The sequence below is a fragment of the Cricetulus griseus genome, chromosome 4 (genome assembly GCF_003668045.3).
Source record: "Cricetulus griseus strain 17A/GY chromosome 4, alternate assembly CriGri-PICRH-1.0, whole genome shotgun sequence".
Taxonomy (NCBI): domain Eukaryota; kingdom Metazoa; phylum Chordata; class Mammalia; order Rodentia; family Cricetidae; genus Cricetulus; species Cricetulus griseus.
The window spans coordinates 76,889,337-76,906,076 of NC_048597.1; the positions used below are offsets into that span (position 1 = coordinate 76,889,337).

At 49.0% G+C, this 16,740-nt stretch overlaps 1 protein-coding gene across 1 annotated transcript in view; it reads right to left on the reverse strand.

The window, feature by feature from the left end:
* Mad1l1 (mitotic arrest deficient 1 like 1) overlaps nt 1-16,740 on the reverse strand; it is a 310,200-nt gene that overhangs the window by 240,446 nt on the left and 53,014 nt on the right. Inside the window, 1 exon segment of the mRNA NM_001246783.1 lies at nt 7,163-7,249. Coding sequence (NP_001233712.1) covers nt 7,163-7,249 — 87 coding nt within the window.

Consider the following 16,740-nt stretch of genomic DNA (forward strand, 5'->3'; position numbering starts at 1 on the left):
AGACCTCTGCCTCTGTCCCTGACCAGTCCAGGAGCAAGCTCATGCCAAAATAGTAAATGGCTGTGATGAGCATAAGACCTGGCAGGGGACACAGCTATGGGAGATGGGCCAGGCCAGGGCTGGCTGATCATTGCTCTTCTCCTGCCCACCCAATCAACCACAACAAATTCCAGCATCATCTCCATTGTCATGTCTTCACCCCCAGGCCCTCTAACCATCACCAGCAGTCAGTCATCCACCAAAACTCATCTTGCCTGTAGTACCCACTGGGAACACCCCAATGTCAGGACTGTCTCGTCTCAGGAGCTGTTCACTGTGGCTCCACAAACACAGATGACAATAAAGATGACTATGGTACCTACCCAGCCCCTTGTTTACCATTACAGACACCAGCCTTATCCTTTATGGCCAATCCTTCACCCTCCTGTACACACCCCACCAAAAAAGGTACCTTCACTGTCGACAGGCTAATTAAACTATCCAAGGACAAAGTGTTCCTCAGGGGTGGAGCTGAGATCCAAACATGGGCAACCTGAGTTTGGAGCCAGCAGTAACTGCTCACCCTCATCACAGCTCCAGGATGCAGCATGTCATCCCCCTTGGAGGCACAAAACATGTCCCTGCATCATTAATCTTAAGCACCTGTCACTGACTTTGCTGGCCTCTCGACAGCTTGAAAGCATTATAACTCATGTGGACACAGGCTCACACAGGTGACAAGGCCTCATTATACTACAAGATGCTGTGAGAGGGTGGCCTAACAGCTCTAGACAAACAGAGGCAAGAATTATGACTCTGACGCTGAGCTTAACTCACTCTTGGGAGGCAATAGAGAAAATCAGAGCAAAGCCTTTGTGACACAGATGGGGTGATACCCTCCACTCACTGTTTCTTCTTAAGGCCCCTCTGCTAGACAAGCAGGTGTCAGCAAAGATCTGGACTACGGGTACCTCAGGACTCTACAAGTCTGGCCCCCAAGTCTCACCCTATGTTTGCAGGCACTGGCTGCTCTGCCCGACAGCAGGAGACCTTCCTGACTATGGCCACAAGGTGAGGCCACAGCAAATGCAGTCCTGGGTCTAAGCAGGTAGCTCATGAAAGCTGGCTGGAAAAAGTGTGCCTCAGTCTCAAGAGCTCAGCCTGGCCTGGATGGATGGAATGGGCAGAGTGGAGGGGGAAAGTGTCCACATCACTACAGTTTGTCCCCAGTGGCTCTGCCTTACACAGAAGGGGCCAGGCTGGACAACCTGAAGTGGTCCAGACTGCATTTGTGTCAGGACCTTCTTGGCAACCTGGGCTCCACCCTCAGCTGTAGCATGGATGCTTGAGACACTGACAGGCTGGTTCAAGTTGTTTCTACTGCCTCCCTGCAGATCCGCTGGGAATCAAATTCACCTTCAGCAAAATGATTGAGGGGGTGGGGATCACACCTTCCTAGGACAAATCAGATACTGCCTAGAGTGTGCTAGGAAGAATATTCCAAGTAAGGAAATACCAATGACACTGGTTGCTCTCGTCACAGATGACAAAGAAGCTCTGTTCTCTATACTACCTGTCTCCCTATCCGGCAAATCACAGAAACCCCCTCAAATCCCTAAGCAAGTTTCTTGGTTCTGTCAACATTCACTAGGGCACAGGGGAACATCCTGTAAGTGTCTACATGATAACTTAACTGCATAGTCAGTGAGCTTCTTGCCTGACACTCAGTCACTGCACTTCAGCTGTGATGGTGATTGGGCCCCTGAACTCTAAAAAGCCCCAGCAAGAGCAGAGGAGGCTTTGGGGCAGCACTGGGCAGCACTGAGCAGTGAACAGTGAACAGTGAACAGAGAACACACCCAAGATCTATATCCAAACCCTATGCAACCTGCCTGCCCCTTAGCCACAAAACCAGGAGAGACATTATCAGCCATAAAGGACAAGAAGCAATGCTGGCACAGTAAAGAGGGCAAGGCTCCTGACACTGTAATCAGATCCTGTTTGAAGGTGCCAAGGATGCACGGGCAGGTCCTGACAGCCCCATCCATATCATTGATGGATGGTGCCTGTGAACTGTGCAGGATGGGTGAGAAGGAGAGCAGGCGCAGCCCGAAAGCTCACAGCAGCCTTCAATGGGAATGTAAAGACCAGCACCTTCCTTGAGGATTCCCTACTGGTACCCACTAGGCAAGCTGCCCCTTTGCCCACCAAGCAGGAATCTGACCAACCCTGGCTACACGTATCCTGCACATGAACCCTTCCCATCCCATCCTCACCAATCAGAGAGCTGCCCAACACCAGGGATGCAGTCCCTAACAAAGCCCAGCAGAGACATGCTCTCCACTTCAACAGACAACATTCACCTGAGCAAAGACTACCAGGTCCTCCCCACCTACTGAACAGGACACATAGTCTATCCCCCATCCACACATGACCTGTAACATTCTCCTGAATCCCCACTCCCTTCTACCACCCACCACCCTCATCTCCTGCTACTCAAAAACTCCAGTGCCCTCATAGGAGGAAGTGAGAGTCCCGCCTCTGGGCTTTTGCCCCAATACTCACAGAAAAGAGAAAACAAATTCAGCTAGGTGGGATAACACACACATTACCCCAGCACTAGAGAGGCTTAGGAAGCAAGATTAGGAGTCTAAGGCCAGCATGGGCTACACAGGAAATTCCAGGGAGCTCCAGATCACCCTTGAAAACATGAGATGATGTCTTAAAAAACAAAAAAAAACAAACAAACAAAAAAAAAAAACAAAGAAATCAGTTCAGCACCACACCTAACCAGTTAGGGATCAAGGTCACTGAATCTCAACGGTAAGAAGCACGTTCCTGATCCTAGATAGTTGGAAACTCTAGGATGTGACATCATCTGACCTTCCCAGAGGCAGATGACATCTGTGATTCAGCCTCCTTCAGTGAGGCCCCTACTACCCTGCACCTCACCCACACAGAACTCGGGTCAGAGCCCTGCTTAGCAGCTTTTCCTGAGGCATGGCACTTTCCCACACATGCCAGGACCTGCTGAGGTAACTACAGCCAACAGGCAAAAGGCCAACTATAGCAGCACCAACTATAGTGCTCCAAGGAAAAGGACCTAGACCTCTCTGTTCTCCAGTCATGGGTATGGACATGGACTTTCTGACACAGCTAGTGCTGGCAGATACAGATGACTCGCACACCAGGTTGGGAGGTGCAGTACACTTGAGTGAATGTCCTCAAGACTGGAGATGTTGCCATGCTCTTCACAGAAGAAAGATGGAGGGGGTGAAGGGGGGGATGTTCTGTCTTCTAACAGCCAATGAGCATCCTGAGACCATGCTGAACAAAACCTCTGCACTTTCCCAACAGCAAAACAGGGGTGGGGGAAGTGGAGACCAGAGAGGTGAGGAAGAGAAGGAAAAGATGAGAGAACCAAGAAGAAAAGAGAAGGAAGACAGATGGAAAGATGAAAGAAAGAAGGACAACCAGAGGAGGTGAAAAGATAGAAAGAGGAGGGGAAAAGGAAGAGGGGGAAAGGAGAGAACTAGAGGAATAAGGAATTAAGGGGGAGGAAGAGGACGAGGAGCGGCAGGAGGGGAGAGAGAAGATGGAACCAAGCAGTGGCTTATGAAGTTCAGGGTAGCGTGTGATAAAGAACATGACTAAAAGTCATAAAAGAGGCAAACCTTTGTTTGCAAGACCCAGACACAGTCAACAGGAGTGCATGAGGTGTGAGCAGAAACACAGTCCTGCAGCTCGTGACCTGAGCTGGTACTGATGGGCTACTCCTCAGCAGCTACATGTCACCCAAAAAGAAAGACCCAGAGTGCCCTGCCTGTTCCTGCGTTAAGCTAGGCCCACACTGTGACGCCCTCTGCACCGCAGGTTGCACCCTGTTCTATCCTTCCCATGTGACCTAAATCTGCCTAATCATCTTCAAAAGGCCAAGGAAAAACACGGCCTGTGGAGTCTCCTGGTCCCATGAACAAAACGGTGCAGACTTGCCCTATAAAACCCAGGACCCAACGACTGAGGCACCCAAACTGAGATCATCTGCCCAACCACCAAGGCCAGTGCCACCTAGCCACCTCCCCATCCTAAGGTCTGATTCCATCTGGAACCTGCATTAAAAGGAAAGGTCGGCCGGGCAGTAGTGGCACATACCTTTAATCCCAGCACTCGGGAGGCAGAGGCAGGTAGATCTCTGTGAGTTTGAGACCAGCCTGGTCTACAAGAGCTAGTTCCAGGACAGCCTCCAAAGCCACAGAGGAAACCCTGTCTCGAAAAAACCAAAAAAAAAAAAAAAAAAAAAAAGGGCAGGATCCAGTAGTACACAGTAGGCTGGGATCTCTGCTTATCTCCTGGCTGGCCTGAAAGACTATGCACCAGAGGTCCCAGGTTGGTAACCACCCACTCCACCAAGGTAGCAGCTACCTAAATCTAGGCTACTTCAGTGTCCAGGCATGGCACTGGACTCCACTGGTTCCCACCTTACTAAGACTAGCAGGAGCCCTGGAAACCTAGCCCCAGCACCCCACTCCTCAGCTCAGCAACTCGGCACTGCAAGACGCACAAACCAGACAACAGCTCCATGAGAAGCCTGCTTCCAGGCTACAGACGCCACAGAGAACAAGGAGTCACAGGTCCCACGTGGCTACCAACCTGGCACAGAAGGCCAACACATAGAAACCCCAAAACAACTCACCTTGGGAAAAATGTTCCCAGGGAAGCAGAGGCAGTACTGTGGGCCGTGCCTCTCCTCCCTGAGATCTGCTAACTAGGAACCATGACATCCTACCAAAGAGAGCAAAACACCAGGCATACCCATGGGATGCCCTATGTTACAGCTGTACTGACTCAGGGGACCCCTCAGCCCTGCCTGCACCTGGCACAGGCTGACTCAACCCACACTGGCAAACACAAGCCAGGTATGTTGTTAAGTGTGCCAGTGGGCCTCCGTTCCCCGTGGCTCTCGGGCAGACATGAGTCTTACTGTGCCTGGTCACAGCAGCTAACTCCTGGGTGGGAGGGAATTGCAGACAGGTTTCCTTCCCTTTAATAGTTCATTCCATTTCACAGTCAGAGGAAAATGAAGAGGATCGCCATGCAAACGTTCAAGCTTTAATTCCAAATCACTTTTCACACCCGTTTCATCTGACAGTGGCTTTGAAAGCAAAAGGCAATCTTTATCATGTGAGCTTTCTCAAGTAAATGGAAGTGATTATGTCCAACATAACCAGATGCTTCTAGAAGCCAATTTTCAGAGTGACATCAGCACTCAAAATGAGAAACCCTTCCTTCTGGCTAGTAATAAATGATTAAAACACTGTCTCCACAAGAAGACAAGGCTATGGCTGGATTATCAACAATAAACAGGCTGGCTCCATACCCACCCCCCACCCCAGTCCTGTCCATGCAAGGGTCAGTCCAGTCAGGGCACTAGAAGCCCTTGCCCTGGTCACTGCACACAGCCCCTCCCTCTGGCTCTGCAGAAGCCCATCCCACTGGCCTCAGTCAGGTAGCTTAAGCACACAGGGGATGACCTTAGGCTCACCATGGCAACCCCATCTTCTGTCAGTACAGGATCTGCACAGGCACACAGGCCAGTTTTGGTCACTGAACGGGATCAGCTAGACTGGGGCCTCAGAAAAGCCTTCCCTATTCCAGAAAAGACTCAAAGAAGATTACTTTTTGTCTCTGGACATAACATTATACTTGGGATGGCACCTCAAAGTCACAAGGCCGGCTGAGTAGCCAGCCACAGGACAAATGGACAAGAGCCCAGGCTAATGTGAAAGAAGACCAAACACATTTGGTCTCTGATTCCTGGCAGAACCCTAAAACTCTTGGGCTCCACTGGGTGAATGGCCTGTCCGCTGGTGTTCTCAACAAGTTACTCTACTCATTAGATAAGCCAGGACACCCCACAGTGCTCAGGTAGAAGCCAATCACAAAAGGACTAGGAAACTGAGTGCAGAAGTTCCTAGCCCCAACCACTGACTTGGGGCTGGGCTGTGAAACTCTTCCCAGTAGGATTTGGATACTTTGGCGTTGAAGAGTACAACAAGGTGGCAGAAGGGTGGTATAACTGAAAAAGGCAATACCCTGACACACACCTGCTCTAAGCACCCCCCACCCAGCTGCTCCTGGGCTGGATCCATTAGAAGAAACCAGGAGTCTCGAGGGAGACATTCTCCTGACTTCCGAGAATCCCCCAAGCCTGAGGAAGGGTGGTAAGATGGAAGTGATGGTGACCTGGGGATCTGACACTTGTACTGACATCTGAGCAGACCCTTAGTGTCAAAGCAGAGGTGTAAAGCACAAGGTTGGTGTTGGGCTTGGGAAAGCGGTGTTGGACAAAGCAGGAGGTATGTTTTATAGGAGGACAAGCAGCATGGCAGACCTCATAGCTGCCCCTGGACATCCTACTGGACCATGGAACAAGCATGCCTGCTGCTCATTTCAGGGTGAGATTTCTGTCACTTGTGATCAAGAGCATAGGCCAGGTGGACTGTTCATGTCTGTAAGCACACAGGTCTGCACACATCACACGTGCATGCCCTCAAGGGCCTTTCAGAGTCCACACACTGCCAGAAACCTGCAAGGCTCCTGATCTTGGCAGGGACCCAAGGTCAGGAAGACAACTTGCAGAGTGGCTCAAGCTGAGACTCAATGCTATGTGGCATGTGAGGCAGCATCTACTCCCATAGGCTCAGACCACGGACCCATGAGGCACAGTCATCTGCCGGTGCTGTAGCTTGCATTCATACAGTTTAAATGAGTCCACCTGAAGCACTCATATACAAGGTGATGGAATGAGAGGCCTTTAGGCCACCAAGAGCAATGACCTTTAAAGTGACTGAGATAGCTCTTAGAAACCCTGGGCTGGTGCTCAAAAGAGCTGTTAAGACAAAAGCCTAACCCTTCCCTCTAGCTTTCTCCAATATGCAAGCTATCACAAGACATGCATGCACACACAACCTATCATCTGCTGTCCTAAGCAGAGCTATGTCCTAATAATGACACCATTATGACCTAAAAAAAAAAAAAGAATAAAGTTCTTGAAAAGTCTCTAGCCCCAGGTACTATGTAACAGTAATGGAAAACAAACACTTCAAGTAAACCAGGAGGAAGATACACAGGACTCAAACTGCCCAAAACAAACATGCAGCCAGATCCGCCCCAAGCCGTCTACCTGCTGGTGATGGTGTTATTCTTCTCCTTCAGGGTGAGCTCTCGCTGCTGCAGCTCAACCACGAACCTGGAAAGGTCCTCCGGAGTCCTGAGGGATAAAGAAAGGACACTCAGCTCCTGCTCTCCCTGGAAATGGACCAAATTGTGCACACAGAACAAAAAATCAAAAGCCACAGCATCCACTGGCAATTCATAGATCTGCATGAGTTCATTCTGCAGCCCGAGTACAGAGCAGCTAGTACTCAGAGCATCCAGGTCCAACCACAGCCTGCCCACCCAGGTAGACTACTTTCACAATTCACCTTAGAGCTATGGAGATCACTCAGTTGGTAACATATTTCCATACAGGCATGTAGATCTGAGTTCAGTTCCCAGAAGCCATGTTTAGGGGAAAAAAAGAAAAAGAAAAAAAGCTGGGTGTGTTGGACTAACAAGATGGCTCAGTGGGTAAAAAGCTACTTGCTACCAAGCCCGAGGACCTGAATTCAATTCCTGAGCTCCATATGGGGAAAGGGAACCGATTCCCTCAAGTTGTCCTCTGAGCCTCACATGTGCACACACAATTAATTAATTAAACAAAATGGAATTAAAAATATTAAGAACATAAAAGCCAGAGGTGATGGCACCTGCTCAGTGCTGAGGCTGACACAGGAGTATGCTTAGAGTCCCAGGACAATGAGAGACTATCTAAAAGACAAGGTGGATGGCTCCAAGGAACAACACCCAAGGTTGACCGCTGGCCTCTAAATGTGTGTGCACTACAATTCTCATGAGCAAGACCCTGGTCAGTCCTGGGTATAGAGCCTGGGTATAGATGAGCTACCCCACCAACAGTTCATGGTACAGTGGGCTGAACGCTGACCTCACTACAGCCCTGTGTAAGGGGCTGGAGATGCCACTCAGTGGTAGAGTACTTGTCTAGCAGGCATATGACCCAGGGCTCCAACTCCAGAATCAGAAAAATACATCAGAACCTCTCTTCAACCCCCTCTCTGCAATATGAGGTCACAGGAAAGCAACCATCTGAAAGGTGGGGGATGGGCCCTCCACAGAACAGGACCATCCACCTGCAGACCCATGAGAAGTTAGTTCCAGTCCCCACAGCCCCCAACCTGTGGGTCTTCTGGCAACCCAGACAGGCTATAGTTTCTCTTGGCAGAAGAGGCAAACAAGTGTGCCAGGCAAAACATGCCCAAGAAAGAGCCAGCCACAAACTGACTCTGCACTTGACCTACACACAGAGAGCATAAGTAGCATGTATATTCTTATATTCACAGAACACACCCTGCAACTTGGCTCGGTGAAATTGTGCTTGCCCGCAATCAAGATCTCTTCTATGTACTGTGTGAATTTCACAGACTGAGAACTTACAGTACATGTATATGTGAGTATAAATAAAAGCAAAAAAAAAGAAAGAAAGAAAGAAAGAAAAGAAAAGACAAGAAAAGGCCACAAGGGAGAAAGGTACCAGAAGCATGCAGCGCAGGGAACAGGACACTCGCCATGTGCTGTCAGCCTGCCATGAACCCTGGCACCTCGGGATGAGGGCATGGGGGAGGTTGTGGTGGGAGGGAGAAACAATCCTTAAGAAGCCATGGGATACAGGAACCAGTTCAGCACTGCTTCACCCCACTGGAAGTGAGAGTGGAAATTGGCCTCTGCCACCTGTGCTGAGCCTCGTAGGCATGGAGGAGGGGCTTTCAAAACCTGTGGAGTCACAGGGGATTCGTCCAAAGATGCAGCCTTCAACTCGTCTCTGACCAGAGCCCATGGACTGCCAGGTGCTGGCTGAGACTTTATGCTGCAGATGCCTCCTGACCTGTGTGGTTAAAGCTACTCAGAGATGCTTCTGGGCACTCTAGGGATTAGCAAAGTGCTCTCAACTACAAGGCGTCCCACCGAGTGCCACTGTGGCCTAAAAATACCACTGCCAGTCTGGTCCAGCGAGCGTGACACTCGCACTTCACAACTACAAAGTGGAAGGCACTCAGGGCCTCTGGGGCCTCCAACACATGGGATGACAGGGAAGTGACAGTTCCAACTGCAGCCCAAGCTGTGGCATCTGCTGCAGAACAACCGTGGCTTCAGCTGCGAGGCCTTTCATGGTCTGGCGGGGAGCTCTCGGGGAGAGGTCTCTTTGTTCCATGAACAGCTGAATTGTGACACAAACTCAGCTGCAGGCACAGAATGCAGTGGGCCTGAGCCCACTAGTTTATTTCAGAGGCGAAGACAGTTCCAGCCCCAACTGCAGCTATTTTGAGTTCTAATAGCAGGTGCCATGGCTCTCACTGAAGCCATAAGTGCTGGTTTCATAGTGTCTGAAAGACACCCAATCCGAGGACACCAGTGTCGAGAATGAATGAAGTGGCAGCAGCCACAGACCCAATTAGCAAACACCAGGCCATGAGCTCTCTTCCAAGGTGCCATTCTTTCCAGAGAATAGGAAGCCACAGGGCTGAGACCACCATCCAAAACTGCAGGGACTGGGCTTCAGCCAGGACCCAACCGAAAATGAGGGGAAGGAGGGAACAGAGCCCTCCACCACCCCCACCGAGATGGGTTTATTGTTCTTGCAAAAAGTATGCCAACAGAACACATTAGACTGCAAAAACTTGTGCTAAAGGCTGAAGGATGACGGCATTCACTGCTATGGAGACACAGAATCAGACTTCTCCTGGGACTGATGAGATGCTGGTATAAAGGGCCCAGGACAGAGGACAAGCAAACATCACATATGAAGTCAGCACTGCATGGCAGCCTAGTGCTGTGCTATGCACTACAAATCTACCTGCAGTGGCTGTGCCTGCTGCCCACAGTCCTTAAGCCAGCCAGCAAGAGTTGGAATCTCAAGTCCTGAGGCCACAGCCATAAGGCTCCAGTAGAAAAGAGGCACAAGTCTGTATCGTCATTAGAGCTGGGGACCACCCTGTGACAGGCTGACCATGAAGCAGGCAATAGCATTCGTCCACCTTTCAAAGGTGCTGGTTTCAAGCATGTAGAGGGACAGTCCCTTTCCCTGAGGAAGGCAAGGCAGGGCTGGCTGCTGTCTCAAGCATAGAGGTTTGCCACAGCAGCAAAGAATCAGCAGACCCTCATCACACGACATCCCTCCTCCTTTTTGGAAATGAGGTCACACAGATGGCCTGGCCAGGAGAGGAACAGGAAGGCAGATGCTGTTCCAATTCACAGCCATTACCACATTCCCTCCTCAGGTCCCACATGTCCCTTCTCCAGGGTGCTTCTACTGTGGTGTGCACACAGCTCTCCTGTCACTTTAGGTGTCTGTTCACTGTCACCTTTCTTTAGCTAGGCTTGCTCCAGCCTACATATCTACAACCCTAAACCTCACCATCAACCCTGTTCCTTGTGGGTCCTGTTTGCACCATTATCCTCAGCCCAAAGCACAGGCTCACACACCATGCACTCCACCCTGATCACCAGCCATCTTTCTCCTTCATCAGTGGTCAGGTCACCTTAGATTCTATTCTGGCTCATCACTGCAGAGACTCCAAACAGAGAATGAATGGAAACCCATGGAACCTTTCTAGAAGAATACCTGAGTCTTAAGACACTGGATTAAGAATTCAGGGTTGGCTAGCCACAAGTGTCATGTACACCTTTAATCCCAGCACTCAGGAAGCAGGCTGCGAATCTGAGGCCAGTTTAGTCTACAAAGTGACTTCCAGGACATTAAGAGCTACAGAGAAAACCTATCTCAGAAAAAAAGCCAAAAAAAAAAAGTTCAGTGTTGGGCTCAAGGTGTGACAGAGTACCTGCTCACATGTACCAGGTCCTGAGTTCCATGTCCAAGCACTGGGGAAAAACAAAATCAGGTTCAATGTTACTGGCCAAATTAGAGTCTACCCAGATGATGAGATCGGGATAAAAAATCAAGAGAAAAGAACGGTATAGGTATAGATATAGATATACATATGAAAGATCTCCAAAATACATTATTACATAAAAGAGGTGTGATAGTGCACACCTTTAATCCCAGCACTCAGGAAGCAGAAACAGGTGAATCTCTGAGTTCAAGGCCAGCCTGGTCTACAATGTGAGTTCTAGGATAGCAGGAACTGTTACACAGAGAAACCCTGTCTTGAAAAAAAAAAAAAAAAAAGTAGAAGTAGTTTCCTGGAGGGAGTGAAAAAATAAGCAGGACTTTCCTGCAAACATTCTTAGGTATTTTTAAATTGTATTTATATATTAGGGGTTGTGAGACACAGCACATGTGTGGAGGTCAGAAGACAACGTGCAGGAGTCAGTTCTCCACTTCCACCAGGTGGGTCCTGGGGAGTGAACTCAGGTCACCAGACTTGGTGGCAGGCGCCTTCACACGCTGAGCCAGTTCACCATTCCCTTCTTAAATATTTTGTGCCATGGAAATATAATAAATACTAGGGAGCCAATGACTACTTATTTCAAAGTTCAGCTCTGAAACCTTATGAAGCAGGTGCTATCTAAAATCTTTTTTAAAAAAGGGGGCTGTTATTCCCATGACAAATTAAAAATGGAAATTCAACTACAACCATTTATAATCAAGCAATTGGATGATTTCTAAATGAGGTTCAACTACATATAACACAAATGGCTTGAAATACAAGAGAGGCCATTACAGGAATATTGGTGAAATCTGTAATGTGTATGTGTGTGGTATGTGGGTATAGTATGTGTGGTGTGTGTTTAGTATGTGTGGTGTGGGTGTGGTGTGTGGTGTGGGGGTGTGGGGGTGAGAGAGAAAGAGAATGTTTGAACTGTTTGAACTGTGAGAGTGGAACTTTCTATCTAAATACTCAAGGCTTGCAATTTGATCCCTAAGATCTAAAAATCTATGTACCTCAGTTTTTGTTTTGTTTTTGTTTCAGGAGCAGCAGGTTCTCACTATCTATCCCTGGTTGTACTGGAACTCTCCATGGACACAACACTGACCTTGAACTCACAGAGATCAACTTCCTCAGCTCCCAAGTGCTGGGATTAAAGGTGTGTGCTACCATAACTGGCTTGTACCCAAGACATTTTAGCTTAAAAAGAAAAAAGGGAAAAAAAAAATATGGGCTGAGGAGATAGGTTGCTGGGTAAGGTGCTTACTGCACTCACATGAGGATTTGAGTTCAGATTCCCAGCATGCACTAGCTGGGCATGCTGCACAAACCTATACAGAGAAGGGAGAGACAGAAGAGCCCCTGGTATGCTCTGGCGACCAGGGTAGACAAAGCAGCAAGCTCCATTCCATGACAGATCCTGTCTCAAAAACACTAAGGTGGACAGCAATTGAGGAAGATACCTGATGTCAGTCTGTGGCCTCCATGCCACTTCACCTGGGCAAGCATGCAGAAGCATTCTCTCTCTCTCTCTCTCTCTCTCTCTCTCTCTCTCTCTCTCTCTCTCTCCTCTGACGAACACAAACACATACATACATATGCATGTACAAATAAGAGAAAGAAGCAGGAAAATAATCACAAATGACCTACTAGAAAGCCACTTGGGACTGAAGTATCTGCCAGAATTTGCCAGAGCTAGTTGGGTAGCACTAGACAACCCAGAAGGTCATTTAGGGCCATGGTCCTTCCAGAGAAGTACCCTGCTGCCCACACATATCCAACACCACGCATGGAGCAAGTACAGACAGCAAGAAATACAGAGACCAGAAACATACCTGGGTATCGTTCTTATTTCCAAATAGGAGACTCCCAAGTCATCAGGAGGCTGAGGTGTGGAACTCCCAGCTTACACTGGGAAGCCAGGCAGCACATACAGCCTGAGCTGTCCTTACACATGCCTCAGGCCCCATACCCAACTAGCTGACCCCTGCAAGCTCAGCTGCCCTCTCCGAACCAAGTCTTGAGAACAAAGTGCTTAGCAAAGGGTGTCACTGTGACACCGCTACGGACTGGAAGTCAGACAGTACTTGTTGGAATACAAGACAAGGATTGAACAGAAACTGACAGCACACTTCCAGGCCAGTGAGATGGCTCAGAGGGTAGAGGTGGGATTGTCACCAAGCCTAAGGACCTGAGTAATCCCTGGGACCCACATGGTGAAAAGAGAGAACCAAGTCCCCAAATTGTCCACTAGCCTCCACGTGTGTGTCATGTCACATATGTACTCACATGTGTGCAATTTGAAAAAAACTGAATATACACTTCTGTCCCCTTGGCCTTGTTCCAGAGCAGACGGGTGTGATTCCAAACATCTGCATGTATTTTCCCCAAAATGCTGATGACAAAAGTAAGCAAACAGGTGAGAAGACAGGGTATGGCGAGACTGCCTTAGAACTGGCCAGGATCAAGTTTGGGTCCAGCTAAATCTTGCTTTCTGATCTGGGAAACGGGATAACACTACCTTACTTGACTGATGGCCCCAACACTGGGAGCACTGGGCCATTGCTGGGCCTTTGTGATCCCTGCTGCTACCACGTTTCCCAGGACAGTGCAGAGCACTGTAATCCACCCCACACCACCTCCAGTCATGGTGTTGGTCCTGTAGGAGGCAGGCCGGCCAGTTCTGGAATATGCAAAAGGGAGCAAAGCCACCAGATGACAGAACCAGGTTGAAAATCACCGAGAGGCAGACTGGTGGGCGGATAACTGTGAGGAAGGAAACGCTGCCACCTAACCAGAGTCAGCTTCGAGCACACAGAGGAGGGAACACCTCATTCAGTCCTCAGTGAGGACTTATAGGCCTTACATCTGGGGCAACCTCCTAGACTGGTATGGCAGCATAGTCAGTGATCAGGAGGCTGAGGCAAGACAATTCTAACCAAGTTCCATGCCAGCCTGACCCACACAAAGTAAGGTCCTGTCTCCAGCAAACCTATGAATACTTCTTGTGTGGTCCTATCCTGAGACCTGTAGATACTGTGCTGACAAAACACAAGGTGGCCAGAGTCAGATACTCACTCCCTGCTGGGACTAATGATCACTGGGACAAAAACCAATGTGCAATGTTTCCACTATGAGCACAGGGACAGAACAGCAAGGAAAGGGGGCAGGGTGACCAAAGTGAGGCAGTCACTCTGACAAGCTGGTCAGGAAGGGTCTCCAGAAGGGTGGCATTGAGGCTAATGAGTAAAGTGATTGCCACTAAGGCCTAATGACTTGAGCTTTGAATCCCCAGCATCACATAATAACCAGACACAGTAGCATATATCTGTTATCCCAGGATGAATACAATAGACAGAAACAGAGCATCCTCAAAAGCATGAGAGTATAAGTAAAAATGAAATTTCAAAAACAAACATCCAGCACTTGGAAGCTTGCTTCAGGAGGGTCCTAAGTTCCAGGTCAGCCTGGGCAATGAGACTCTGATTCAAAACCAAATAAAAGCTGAGGACATGGCTCAGTTGGTCAAGTGCTTGCCTAGCATTCGTGAAGCCCTAGGTGCCATCCCCTGAATAATACAGGCCTAGTGGCACACAGAGAAGTTCAAGGCCATTTGTAACTATATGTTGAGTTCAAGGCCAGTCTAGACCCCCTGAGACCCTACCTCAAAAAAAAATATGTTTTTTTTAATCATAACTAACCCTAGACAGCTCAGAGAAAGTCAGACAAGAGTGCTTGTCCTGCTGTGTCTAGCTACCATGATGACCTGGCTCCACCTGAGGAACTAAAGAGATGTGGGAGAACAGCTCTACTGAGTCGCTAATGTCCCATCCCCATGTAACAAAATAAATGGCTGGTGGACACGGCCGCTGGAGGCCAGGAGCAAGACAGCATGCTTCCTAAGGAACCAAGAAGGCTGCTAGACTGCATGAACACCAGGGACCACTGCTGCCACTTTGAAGTGACCCACTGCCCTGCAACTCTCCCACTCCAGCCACCTAATGTCCAAATCTCACTCAGCTGTCCATAGCCAGGAACACAAATGCCACAGGCAAACAAGTTCCATGGGTCCCCAGACACATGTAAATAAAATGAAGAAATTTCAAATTTACAGTTGCTGCCTCCCAATTCTTTCTCCTAGCCCGGAAAGGATTAAAAGGACTTCAAAGAAGCCCGGGTTCCAATTAAGCCAGTGTGACCACCCCAGGGATGCTGGAATATTCCTCTGATTAACAAGAGGAGCTCTTTGAACTGTTCTCGCTAAAAAAAGCTCTCAGAAGCTCTCAAACAAACGCCTCAATTCCTCTCCCACATCCGTAGCTCTGGAAGAGCTGGTCGTCTGATGCTATAAACATCTAGAAATGTGGCCCCAAACAAACTTCAGCAAGAGGCTCGAGTGGGAGCAGGGAGGAAGGAAGAGAAACGAGAGCCAGGAAGCACAGCCTGCATATTTACCTGAAGGGTGCACTCCTCACAGTGGACACATGTCAGGGCTGGAGACAGAGTGGGCGGGATTGACAGGTCCCTGATCAGACCAGGAGCAAACAGGCAAGCCACCCTCCCCAGGAGGACCCCAGTGATCTCAGCATGGGAAACCTAACGGACGGATGGCAGTATCTGTGAACAAGAGAGTAAGTGAGACAAGATGTGTCCCAGGCAGGTATCTCACTGTGGGCAACAGATGTGTGGTCAGAAGTAGACTTATTTGGAAGCTGACCAGACTTCAGAGACGTTGGGTTTATCAACCTGTTCTACTCTTGACAGGACTTTCAATATTAAACAGAAGCAGGGGAGTCGGGGGTAACCTCCTATAATAAATTTAGAACTCCCGACCCACTCCCTTACCTACCAGGACTTCTCACAGAGAGAGAAGAGTGAATTAAAAATCAAGTGCACCTGGCTTCCAGGGAAACAATCAAACGCAATGCGCGAACAAAGGACTTGGAGGATGCACAGGCTCAGAGAGGGGCTGTCATTAGTGAGGCACTCGCTTTGAACTCACTGAGCAGCAAACGGAAGAGAAAGGTCTCAGAACTTTGGGGAAGCCACCACCACATCCATACAGACCCAGGCTGTGGGCCCACACTGCTCTCTAGCTTGCTGTGTGTGGCCTTAGGCTAGTTACTTGGCCTTTCTGAACTCTGGTTTAATCTATCTATAAGTGAGAGGAATAGACTAGCAGGCCACATCCTGATTTATGACACTCTCTCCAGAAACAAAACCACCTCAGAATCTCATCCCTCTGGCCATGAGAGTGATGAGAAAATAGAAACTCGTATGGAGCTTGGAAGCAAGGATACAGGAAGACAAGAAATCAGGACAGCATCCCTACCACTGAAAGGAAATCTACGCCAACAGAGACAGGAAGTGAGCACAGGAGTGAGGGTGCCCACAGAGGTCAAAAGAGGGTGTCAGATTCCTCAGAGCTAGACTGACAGGCTGTTCTGAGCAGCCCCATATGAACGTAGGGAATAGAACTCAGGTCCTCTACAAGAGTAACAAGTGTTCCTAACCACTGAGCTATCTCTTCAGCTCCCAAGATTTAAGGTAGGTAGGGAGGGAGGTGTGTGTGTGTGTGTGTGTGTGTGTGTGTGTGTGTGTGTGTGTGTGTGTGTGTGTGTGTGTGTGTGTGTCTGTGTGTCTGTGTGTGTCTGTGTGTGTCTGTGTGTGTCTGTGTGTGTCTGTGTGTGTGTGTGTCTGCATGTATACAAGCCCATAGGAGTAAATGTGTACCATCTATATGCAATATGCCATGAAG